This window comes from Galleria mellonella, unplaced genomic scaffold (assembly GCF_026898425.1).
Source record: "Galleria mellonella isolate WM207_F2 unplaced genomic scaffold, CSIRO_AGI_GalMel_v1 utg300, whole genome shotgun sequence".
NCBI lineage: Eukaryota > Metazoa > Arthropoda > Insecta > Lepidoptera > Pyralidae > Galleria > Galleria mellonella.
In genome coordinates this window covers 1,824,521-1,837,400 of record NW_026442068.1, presented here as the reverse complement: position 1 = coordinate 1,837,400, position 12,880 = coordinate 1,824,521, and the positions used below count along the sequence as shown (strand labels likewise).

The 12,880-nt window shown below is 30.2% G+C and overlaps 1 protein-coding gene across 1 annotated transcript; it reads right to left on the bottom strand.

Moving 5' to 3' along the window:
* Window positions 1-1,066: 1,066 nt before the first annotated feature.
* Window positions 1,067-11,523, bottom strand: LOC113520217 (membrane-associated progesterone receptor component 1). Its single transcript, XM_052895662.1, has 3 exons — window positions 11,192-11,523; window positions 2,864-3,013; window positions 1,067-1,256 (listed from the first exon to the last, which is right to left on the bottom strand). The coding sequence occupies exons 1-3, from the start codon at window positions 11,472-11,474 to the stop codon at window positions 1,168-1,170; spliced, it is 522 nt and encodes a 173-aa protein (XP_052751622.1). The 5' UTR covers window positions 11,475-11,523; the 3' UTR covers window positions 1,067-1,167.
* Between the last annotated feature and the right edge of the window lie 1,357 nt (window positions 11,524-12,880).

Genomic DNA, 12,880 nt, shown 5'->3' with positions numbered 1-12,880 from the left:
ACATATATACATATACATATTTATAACTTTATTTATCGTATTATTTTTTCACCATACATGTAGGTATGTTATGCTTTATATACAAACTCTATAGGCTATTTCTCCTTTCCGGTTCTTAAGGTTGACTGGAAGGAATCCCTTTAAGAGATAAGTCCGTCTATGTACATCTTTGCTATAACTTAATATCTATACTATAAGTGGATGTACAAAAGTATATAAATAAATATAAATTTACACATAAAATTGTATTTATGTAATTGCGATACTGACTATATGCAGCGTGAAAGCGTCATGAAAGGGAAATACTTTTAGCGACTAGACGACACAACTTCACTAACTCAACCTGCAGTTGGTTGAGCTAGTTAGACTTAGTAAAATTTGAATTTAACATTTAGTTATATAAATGTAATCCCGTGTCAAACATATATAACCTTATAATTTGTGTCCTAAAAGTAACGTTATTTTAATAAGGTTATTAATGATAGTTGTCGTAAGAGAGACTTTAATGATCGAGGAATTAGTAGCAGTATCTCTTACATCACCAAAGCCTAACTATGGTTGATAACCTGCCTGTCAACATGGCAATTACTGGCAAAACCTTTCCTATGGAGGAGGTCTATATTCAGCAGTAGACAGTCATCAGCTGACATGATAATAATGATGATGATGATTAATGATATTTGATATTTTATCGCACTTTAATATAGAACGTAATATTATCAATACATATAAAGAAAATGGTCCTGACAGACTATTAACGCACGACGGTGTTTACCAATAATTATTAGTACAATGTTTATAATGCATTTGTATTGCAATGTAACAGCTTTACCAATATATCATTGTAACTATTATTGGTAAACCTAAATAAATAAATGATCAAAACTACTGTCTAGATTCTAGACTCTAGAACGATGAAATTTGAAATATAGATTTAATTCATAACGTAAGCGCTGGTTGACAAAAGATTTATGAAAATTTCAAATTAAAAGTGAACCACGACACCACGCATTCAAAGCCGCAAGGTAACAGCTAGTATATATGGGTATACAATGATAATAAAATCTTACCTTATAAAACATTTTATTTATAAATCAACACTCAACATTATATCCAAATTTCTATAAAAAAAATATTTGTAATGAACCACGATAAAACTTATTTATACTATTGGGATTTCTTATCCTCAGTTTCGTCATCGTAATTCGTTGGTTGTTCACCAGGTTTCAACAAGCGCCCGACGATGTCATATTTTTCTGGAAAAAAAAAATGTGTAAATTATTACTAAAGGACCACGAAGTATCGTCGATATATGATGTATAAAGAAATGAGAAAAGTAAGAAATCTGCATTGTGTAAGTATAAGAAGCCAAGGTCTGTTCTACTTAGTCTATAGGTCTATAATTATTAAGTATGTTGTGATTAAAAAATAATAAGTTTGAAAGTATTAAAGGTAGACTTTGTACAAAAGTCATCTCTTTGAGCACCTCTGTCCCACTAGTGTTTTTACCACGAAGCAGTATTTCGCTTTAAAGTGAGAGACATGCCAGTGAAATTACTGGGTACGGAGGCATAACACCTTATTCTTCAGGACTAACCACGTATGAGGGATATCGTGGATATTGCAGTATTATACTTTTATTGTCCATTGTGCTGTTTATATCTATTCTATTATCTTCATATCCACAACCGTTCCAGAGTATCATATTATTTAATATAAATTTAGATTTTAAAACGAAGATATTACAGGCATGCAAAATTTTAGTAAATGCAGATTTGAACAGAAAATATACTAATTAATTTAAATAAATGCTTAATCCTCCCCATTTTTCTTCAACTTCGGAATGGCGTATAAGACAATAGAACGTAGCAAAATACGTAATGTAAAAAATCTAAAGCTCAAAGTGAAACCTTAAACTGCATCCTGGCCAGCATTTTGAAATGTCAACAGTATATAGACTGTTCATTAACGATATTAATAATTATGATTAAATAATACACAATATTCTTTTAAAGTAGGCATGGGTAATATCCGTATCGATCCGATATCTATATATTGGGTTTTTCTGGAAATTGATGGCCGAATAATGGTCATCACCCATTTCGATATCTCCCACACCAGTCGAATGTCTGTATTCGTTTCAACTAATGTTATATATTGGGCAACCGGTTGATAACATAACTTTTATCAGGCCAATATATAGATATCGTAACTGCAATATATAAATATTACTGTATATTAACTATATTTTGAAGCGCTTAAAACCTGGGTAATTGGAATTAAGCATCTAGAAATATATTACATAAGCTGGAATATTTTCAGACTCCATCTTGAATTAAAAATATAATCGGTTCGTATTAAAAATTAACAAAGTACAATAAAGTTTTATCGAACGAAGTTTTCCTTAGTCCTAACTTTAGTTAATGGATGTCCTTATTAATAATATAAATATAAAATTGAGTTTGTTTGTTACCTCTTACCGTCTAAACGGCTCAACTACTTCTTATTAAATTTGGTATACAATTAGTATATGTCCAGCATAGAATAGGCCATCCCTTCTTTTCTCGTGGGTGTCGTAAAAGGCGACTAAGACAGGGCGAGGGATGAGCAGCAGCGTCTCACTTAAAACATCTCCAAAGCCTAACTGCGGTTGCAAATCCGCCTATCAAGTGTGGCAACTTCTGGCAAAACCCCCCTAAGGAGAGGCTTATGTTCAGCAGTAGACAGTTAAAAGCTGATTTGACGATGATGATTAGTATTTGGAATGAAGTATATAGGCTACTATTTATCTCGGTGAATAGAAATATTCCGGTTACAAGGACTTTGTCTCAGGTACAAAGTGGTATGATATATTTAATAGTACCTCTAAACTGCTCTTCCCATTCTTTGGCTGAGGCGACCTCATCTGGAGACAAATTGCTGACATCATCCCAGTCTTTGTCGCTGGATGCAACTTGCCCTGTTGCTAAACCGCGGGTAGCATCTCTTCCCGCGAAGGCTGAGTAAGGTCCACCTGAAAATGATAACCAGTATTAATTAATTGACTGTTTTTTTATCATAATGCAAATTGAATTTGGAATTATGTGGTCTCTTCTCTAAATTTTCGTTTTGGCGTATAACTTATTACTAATTGAACAAAGGTAGCCTGAAAAGTTTGCGTTTGTTTTAGAATAAGAATTAAGAAATAAAAAAAATAACATATATAGATTAAAATAAATTTCTCTGGCAAACAAAATATTTCCTTTTTTTTATACAAAAACGACTGTATGAACTTAATTTAAATGAAAGGCTAAAGATTAAAATATTTTATGGAAGAGAGTGGAGTCTTTGCGCAAAAATAGTTTGCTTGGGTACCTTTGCCCTACTTGCTTTTTAGTCGTGAAGTAAGACCCATAAAAAGGGTCTTACTTCATAACTCCATCAGTTGTAAACCGATTTGGAAAATTATTATTTTATCTAAAAGGATATGCTTACAGATTAGTCGCATACAAAATTTTATCAAAATTAGTAGTAGTTTAGTTATTAAATTAATATAATTGGTTTTACTACAGTTGATGTCAGTTTTTGTGGAATATAGTCATATTTCTGTTTCAACGTTATGGCAGAAATTATGGGGTAAGGAAGCATAAAAACATAGTTCTCAGAAATGATAATGCATGAGATGTACTATGCCCTTGGCCGTGTGGTTCTGGCATAGCATAGGCCTCTTCCTTTCCTGTGGGTGTCGCGACTAAGAGAACTTAATGGTAGAGGGATACGCAGCAGCGTCCCTCTTAAATCATCCCTAAATATGCTTGTCAACCCGCCTGACATGCTTGGCATATACTGGCAAACCTCCCCTTATGGGGAAGGCTTATGTACAGCAGTGGACAGTAAACAGCTGAGATAATGAGGTGTATTAAAGGTGTTACAGAGTATTTTGTGTCTATGGTGATGATCAAGTTTATAGGCGACGGTTGCAATTATAAATTATGCACAGAAAATATTCTTTAAAAGAAATATTGGAAATATTACTTTTGTATAAGTATTTAAGTTATTTCGTGCTTAATTACAATATACATTGTGATGTATTTTGTATGATAACAATCAAGGTTAATTAAGTCATTTTCTGACAACATGTCTGACATTAATGTATGCAGCCTAGTGTTGCGACAGGACAAATTACCGGTGTTTATATTTTTTGTTATTAAGGTAATGATAATAACTTGTCACTCGTAATGGCTTCATTTGCGTCATTTAAAGTACCTACCATTCCTTTGAATGGTAGATATTAAAAAAAAAAACTAAAGAGCTTTTGAAAGCATTATGGAAGTTGGAAAAAAATTATGCTTGTCATGTGTCATTATTAAATTTGGAATTGTTAAGAAATTTAATAATAATAATGTAGTCGTAAGATTTTGTGTAGGCTAAGCTTATAAAAATATAATAATTATTAATTTTCTATGAATCCGTTCCAAATATAGATTCTATTTATACCTTCATAAGAAATTATTATTAGCTTTATCACACAGTTACGCTCCCATGAATTATAATGTAGTACTTATTCTAATTATGTAATTAAATTCTAAGTAATTAATCTAGACTAATAGGGTCTATCTACTCGTATGTAAAATAAATTAATACACATCCTTTTAGTTGTTTAAGTACTATAAAGTAATAAACATCCAAAAATTGTTTATTTGTACTTTATTGCATACAAAGATTACATTGTTATAAATGATTTTAAACAAAGATGTACAACAAGCGATCATAATTTTGTAGAAGGTCTTTTCAAGAAAGACATAGAGTGAAAAGAATTATTTATGATTACCAAACTTAATTATTAAAATGTAAACTTTCATATTTGTACTTCATTACAATTATTCATATGAGGTAAGTTAATGGTCGAAAGATGAGGGTTGGGCAGCAGCGTCCTTCTTAAGACATCACCAATCCGCCTGCCAAGTATGGCAATTACTGGTAACCCCCCCCCCCTCCTTTATGGGGGAGGCCTATGTTCAGTAGTAAATATTTAACTGACATCATGACGATGACTCAAGTGGGGGGGTGTCGCTTTTTTTATAAAGAGTTTTTAGGCTGCCTTCGATGTATTTATAAGAAGACTTATTGGGCCATTGTTTTATATGTCTTCCGAAACACGAAGCAACTGAGAATCATTTTCAACCGACAAAAAGTACTGTCAATTTCGTTGCATTTGTTTCATGTTTGCTACATCATAACTTCGTCAGTTATAAACCGATTTGAAAAATTATTTTATCTGAAAGGATTTATTTACAGATTATTCGCATAAAATATTTATCAAACTCAGTTTCATATTTAGATTAAAATAACTGATTTTTTTTTATAATTGAAGTCGGTTTTTTTTGTTGAACGGTCTTTAATTCTTCTTCGGTCTTAAAAACAATTTTAAATATAAAAATTATCCAAACATGATTTTGAAAATTCAAATTTAGACTGGAACTCAATCTTGCGATTACCCCAATAGCACTCATGCGCCGTACAGTTAAGCTGAGCTCTTTTTTAATTAATTTGTACTATTGATACTGTGATAATATTAATGGCTATATTATAATATAGAATAACATAGAAATACTAATTTGAGTTTAAACGAAAAGCTATTTGCAAAATAATCAATTATGCATATATTTATACACGCGTATTTTATTTCATGTAAATTAAGCCAACTAAACGAAACATTAAGCAAGCTAACACGTTTTCATTGGTAACTTTATACGGAACAATTACTGTTGGGTCGGAGTCGCAAGCCTATACAATACATACATTTGTCGTATTGAGAGCATTCTCGCTTGAATCGTTGGATTGGAAAAGAACTTCCTCTTAACAAAAGACCACTTTAAGGCTCAAAATAATTGTATTTTCTTAGCGATGCTTGTCAGTTTTCCAAATAAAGAGATATCGGGATCGGCATTGTGTCCTTAAAATCATTTGTATAATGATTATTTATACTGAAGTATAAGTGAGGGGAAGGGATTATTAGTAATGAAAGCTAACAGGCCTAGTACTAATTGTTTACTCTAACAGGTTGACCTCCGCGCTGTTTCCCCTGGAAACCATGATAATTAATTTTTGATGAATTCACGATGAGCCAACTGACCTGTTTCATTCTCACCTATCACTTCTTACTGGTATACCGATAGTGTAGATGGGGTTACTGTACTATTTATTTATTTTATTCATTAAAAAAACCGAAGTATAATTGTTTATACTTTTAATTGTAACAATGTCTGTATTAAATAAAAAAAAAATTTTTAAATATTTAAAATATCCACACTAATATTATAATTGTAAAAGTGAGTTTATTTATTACTTCTTGACGCAATATTACGGTTTAAGATATTTATTTTTCTAAAGATTTATACATAAATCACTTAAATGAGAAATTGAAAACTATGAATATGCACTTAATATCTACTGTTAGCGAGCGTAATTTATCAAACATCAACTAAAAATAAAACATAATATGAAACTACCTTCATTTTATAAAAATTATAAAACACAATGCGACTCAATACAACAAGTTGCTTATAATGTAAAGGTATTATCTACAATCCTCGGTTAACAGATGGTTAACTTACACATATTGCACTATTATTTTATTTATTATTTGTCTCATTCTGTATATACTTAAATACGCAGTTCACATGCACATACATGTATATTACTCATTTAAATATTATAGTTAAAAACTAAGTTAATATTAATTAAGCTAAAATTAAGTAAAGTTACACTTAAATATGTAAATATCACACATATACTGCAATCAGACTACTTATTACTAGTAAACCTTCAAAATGTGGTGTTTCAATACTCTTTTGAACAACACAGGCGAGTTTATATCTCTAGGTAATTTATTATATAACTGTGCTCCCTCATATTAATAAAATTAGGGATCTGAATCTAGTATATTATATTTTTAAATGACTATTTAAAAAGTAATTATAATCAATCATAGAATATCAATAGCAAAGTAAAACAAGTAGCACGTTAATAAAAATTATTCTGATAACGATATACAATTTTCTATATACGATTTTCTATCTGTTCTCCTTTAACTAAAGGTTGTCTGTAAGAGATTGCCCTAGCGATAAGACCGCCTTTTGTACCTTTATGTGTATATTTCAATCTGTATTTATGTTACTGTATTTCATTTGAATTATTCATTTGTCATTGTATATTTTTATTTATGGTGCAATAAAGAGTTAAATAAATAAATAAAAAAAAAATACAACTAATTATACAACGTTAATGGCAAATAAAAAAAATGAAACAATCACAGATCATTAATGGCAAAGAAAAACAAGTAAAACGTTAATCATAGAATAATAATAACCAGGATAAGTAAAATATTTATTATATAACATTATATATTTATATAATTCTATCACATAAATATTAAAATAATGATTTATGATAAGAGTATTAAAATGTCCAAACAAGTTTTTACCATCAGAATTAAAAAATAAGGTGATAGGTTATAAAAAAAAATTAGATTAAAGATATAGTTCATCAACAGATCATATTTTAAATAATTATATGTATTTATTTATATTATCTATTTTCTTATATTTGTAAATTTTAAGTATTAGATTTATTTACAAGTATCTACTTATTTAGAATATTAGAAGTGTAATGCCTTGACATACAAACCTTTTAGATATATTAGGTATCATTTATATTTGTCATGTTATTCAGTATCAATGTTGTGCTCGTGTTGTAACTGTAACACTTATTATTTTTTAATCAGCTATTTTTCTTGTCTCGACCAAAACATAATTTCTATCAGACATTCATAGGTTGACTGTACTCATTTTTTATTAAGAGTTCCTTATCTTATTATTTAAGACTACTGTACAATAAAGTATTACAAACAAACAAACAGGAATATATAAAAATGTTTAATGAATGGTTTTGGAAAAAAATATACATAGTTCAGACATTGCGTCAATACGGATAATGCCTTAAAGACGACATTTCACGGTTCATTTATATAAAGCGACCATATTGTATAAACATAAAAGCGAGCATTCAATGTCATTGTCGAAAAGCATTATTTTTCACTTCTCTACCTTTTAACCAAAGTGATTTAGTTTGTTTGAACTGTGTAATGTCGCCATAAGTATCGACTACGGAAACCGTCTGTCATCAGGCGCGTACTCGGTTCCTTACGTACGCATGTCTTCTGAAATGACTATTCTAGATGTAATAGTCGTATCATAATAGTAATTATATAATTAAAAAAATTATTCACAGATGATAAATATATTGTTCTTTGCATTCGATACTCTATATTAGAGATATCATATTCACAATCGTATCTGTAGTGATCGACAATTTCAAAATTGATATCTAAAGACTTGGTAATAGATTTGTTAACACCACTGGCCCTGATGTATCAGCTTTGTGTGTTCTTGTGCTGTTTGTTTTTTTTTTTTCAATCACAGAGTACATTCGAATATCAATTAAATATTTTTATGAGGTCTTACATATGTCAATCTGTATATAATTACCAACTGCATAATATTTACGCAGCTACATAAGTATAATATCAGATACAAGTTGTTCAATGTCATTTAGGGCATTGTAATGGAGAGATTAAGTGTGGGAACGTATCCTTTATCTAATCATATTTCAAAATCAACCATATAATTTTCAATACGTTTAAAATATAGTTGATAGAGTGATTTTAGCTTTAAAATTTTAATTACAGTATAAGTTATAATATAAATTAAATTTATTCTGTCATTAAACAGTTGGTAATAATTTCATAGTTTACAAATAATTACAAAATTTACAAGTTGAGGGTAGAAGTTTACAAAATTTATGACGACATATATATGATGAAGTAGTCAGTGAATGCAGGTGAGTTATGACCGTTCCTTATAATAGTCTATGGGAAAGGCCCATGTTCACCAGTGGACAGATAATGGCTGAGATGATGATGATGATACATATGATTATATTGTAATATCAATATATAAAAATGCTATGTAATAATGATTGTTTATTCTAATCTCTGAAACCACTCATTTAATTTTAACGAAATATTAAATGTGCATTGTCTGCTTCAACTTGAAAGATAAGATAGTTTTTATCCCAATAAGAAAAAATGCGCATAGTAAGTGGTGATATGGGACAGAGCAGCGTTTGCTGAATCATGTAGCATTTCGTAGTTTAATGTTCTAAACAAGAACATTTAAAATTTGGATGGGAAATTATATAAATATATAATGGAGTTGGTCGCCTTTCGCTTACATTTTATGATTTTTCTTTTAATAATAATGGTAATAATTTCATACTAACAGATGTAGTTCTGTAAAAAGTTATTGGATTAACATTTTGTTTTGATCGCAACGTATAGTTTGTATGTTTTTTTTATGAAACTTAAAATGGAAAACAAGCTGTCGGTCTTTTATTTTTTTATGCAATTTAGAGTGACAAACACGCTGACAGCCCACCTGATGTAAAGTGGTAACCGTCGCCTATAGACATAAGCAGTACTATGGACATAACAGAGTATACTGTTTCGCCCATATTACACCCCATGCGTTGCCGTTCCTGAGGTCTCAGGTATTATTTCTCCGTACCTTGTCAAGTGACTGATATAAATCTGATAGATAGCAGTATCCGTTAATAGATATGAACATCATGTACTACGGATCTCTTATGCATAAGTTTTAATATTTTTCGGTTAATTTTGCTGTTTATACTTTAATAAATATTTTAAAAAGGACCTAATTAAAGCAGCTGTCCTCATGTTTTGCGTTAGCAAAATATTTAGCAATTTCATTAAGTAATAAATGTTTATTTATATAGATAAGGTAATTCAAAATCTATTTAAAAGTTACACTAGAGTTGTGAGCAGATTGAGCTCAGCTTTTAGAAATAATGCATGAGCAGTGTCACGGACAGAGTTAAATACTGTTATTATGTTTTTCTTGTTTATATGCTGCGGTTACTATTTACCTCCTATTGCTTGGAGGACTATCAGGTCATTTGTGTACTGTAAAACAAATACTTGTATAATTACGTTTAATTTATTATTTTGATACACAAAACACCCGAATTAAAACCCGCATGAATTGAAAACCTAAAGTTGATACTAATTGAAACATAAGACAAAAAATATGAAATAAGATTGTAACTTGAAATGAAATTAATATTTTGTGTAAATTGATAATTGATAACGAGCAAATTTGTTAAGCAATCGCAACGTAGCTCCTCCTAGCATGGTTTTCTAAATAGGTAATTGAAATGATTAGCAGTTATCTGCAACTAGGTCTGATTAAATTGACGGTGATGCCACTGATATGATGCCATACTTATTCTATTTTAAGACTTTATACTATTTGTTTGCAGATTGTTACTGAAATTCTCAGAAAGCCAACAAGAGACTGAGACATAAGCGGAGTATTTATCTGTTTAACAAAAGATATCTTCGTAAATAAGATAAATGTAGGAAAAAGAAAAACTATATATTAAACTGAAAACAATAAAAAATAAAATCACATGAAAGAAATCCAAAAATATTTGTGTATGAAATTTTTGTTCAGTATTTGTCTTATCGAGTATTGTGCTCGCTCGACATTGTTTGATGGATCATAAAACGATAACATGACGTTAGACGCCATGTTGCGACTATAAACATAAACCGGTTGTGTTTGGAAGGTTATGAAATACGACGAACTATGGACCGGCCGGCTAGTTGTATCTTTGTCACACACTGCGTAAATCTAATCACAAAGAAAGAGATAGCTGATTTGATGGTAAAAATTGCGTCTGAGTCGTCCGCATTCATGCATAGTAAGCAGAAACAACAGTGAGGGCAGGTAAAAAATGTTTTTACGAATAATGTAATAAAAACGAAAGAATGTATCTGTATAAAGTTCCAGGAAATCTAATTTTAGCAAATGTTTACTACAGATAATATTGTTGGCCTTTCAACGGTTGCATGGTTTACCGGAGTTTTTATCGCAATAGAATACAAACATAATGTGGGTGATGATACATACACAGTAATTATCAGAAACAGTAAAACAAGTACTTTGAGCATTTGACCTGTTAAAATGACGGGGCGATATTGTCGATGTTATTCCGAATGAGACATGGAACAGTGAATTAATTTTAAATTCCACTAGTCATTGTAACCTTAACAAAATAAAATGTCACTTACCAGGTCCATAAAATCTCTTTCCTTTTGTGACATCGAAAATTACAGTATTAACAGCTAACAATACTCTTCCATCAGGCCGAGTACCGTCGTACTCCTTTAATTCTGCTACTGTGAAATCCTTACGAATCTTTGGCAAAGCTGGTGGAGGCGGCGGGACTTCGATGTCTGATTCAAATTTAGACTGTATAATCTTGTAGATAAGGTACACAATAAATGCCACTAGAACCAGATTTATAGGACTGGTTAGCTCTGCCCACAAAGTCGCTTGTTCTGCGTCTGACATTTTGTGCGTGTAGAAGGCGCGAGTACTTGAGTTACACTGAGCACTCTAGTGTACCGTTATCAAGACAACGTAAGGTTAGTAAGGTCTAGCGCAGCATTTCTGTTATTTAGGTACATATTAAATTAACACGCCGGCTATAAATAAACAATAAGTAATATTTTCTTGCAATATCGCAAAGTACAAATGTATTACAAAATTTTACAATACTTTACATGGATACTAATGTATCCACGTGAACGATTGTAAAAATATTTAGAAATTCAGATATTTGGACATTTGTTGCACAATTAATTTTTAATGGTTTAATTAATTTTTATGGCATATGTTGCACAGTTAAACCGTAATATATGTAAAAAAAAATATAGGATGCTATTTATCCTTATTTATGGAGTTAAAGCAGGAGGTCCAGTTTAAAATAATTAAAGCTATTTAAACACATTTATAAAACAAATGTAAGTAAGAATATAAAAACCTATAAATTAATAAATAAAATTGACCTTTTCTACTTTGATTTCGAGCTCTTACAAAATTATATATTTAAAACATTATTTTAGCTTAGGATTTGAAAATATTTGATACCATAATAGCTGTAAATGGAGAAATCTGTTATCGCTGAATAGCACTCGGCTTATAAAATAATTAATAAACAAAAGTGGAACAATGCTGGAATAATGATTACTCGCATAAATTATGGTCAAAGGTGTTATTGGACATGGACTGTGGTGGTGTAGGTAAAGGCTTCGTTTGCATGAAATATGATCGTGATAAGTAATTACTATTTCCATCACCAAAAATCTGTAGTATTCACAGTTTAGTTCTAGAAATATAAAATTTATTATCAAGAGAAAAATTTATTAGTTCTTTTTATTAAATAGTACAAGTGACTGAACTATAACATGATTTCGTGAAATGTTCATAGTTTAATTAATGTCTTATTTTTTTAGAACTTAGTTTATTCCACTTTTATTAAATTTCTAGGGAAATTTTTTTCAGTTAATAATTTAAATTTCTGATGATCCTGTTGTTTTTTCTTTCTCTGTAACATCAAATATCTGGTTATTGATTGGATGTCATCCATATACTGCATGCAACATGATTGTGTTGCTTTTTTAGTAGGTATATATATAGTCTTATATATACATAGTATATATATACAGTCATTCTTCCACTAAAGTAGTGGGTTTTGGAAAAAAGAACCCACTATGTTAGTACAATTACTTTTATACTGAAGTAAATTAAATTACTTATAATGATGTCAGAACCTTTGAAATGATTGTTTTTCTAATGAAAATACATATTTTGTTGAAGAAACATGATTTTTATAGCGCTTCCATGGCGTTTCCAGCTTTTAAGTTAGTATTAGAGGTATTTTTTTGTCATTTATTAATCCTTGTTGTCCTTGTTGT

Excerpts from the sequence above, each read along its gene's own strand:
- LOC113520217 (XM_052895662.1), bottom strand. The coding sequence starts at position 11,474 with ATGTCAGACGCAGAACAAGCGACTTTGTGGGCAGAGCTAACCAGTCCT. Across the intron at positions 3,014-11,191 it reads AAAGAGATTTTATGGACCTG|GTGGACCTTACTCAGCCTTC; the intron begins GTAAGTGACATT and ends TATCATTTTCAG. Across the intron at positions 1,257-2,863 it reads ATGGGAAGAGCAGTTTAGAG|AAAAATATGACATCGTCGGG; the intron begins GTACTATTAAAT and ends TTTTTTTTCCAG.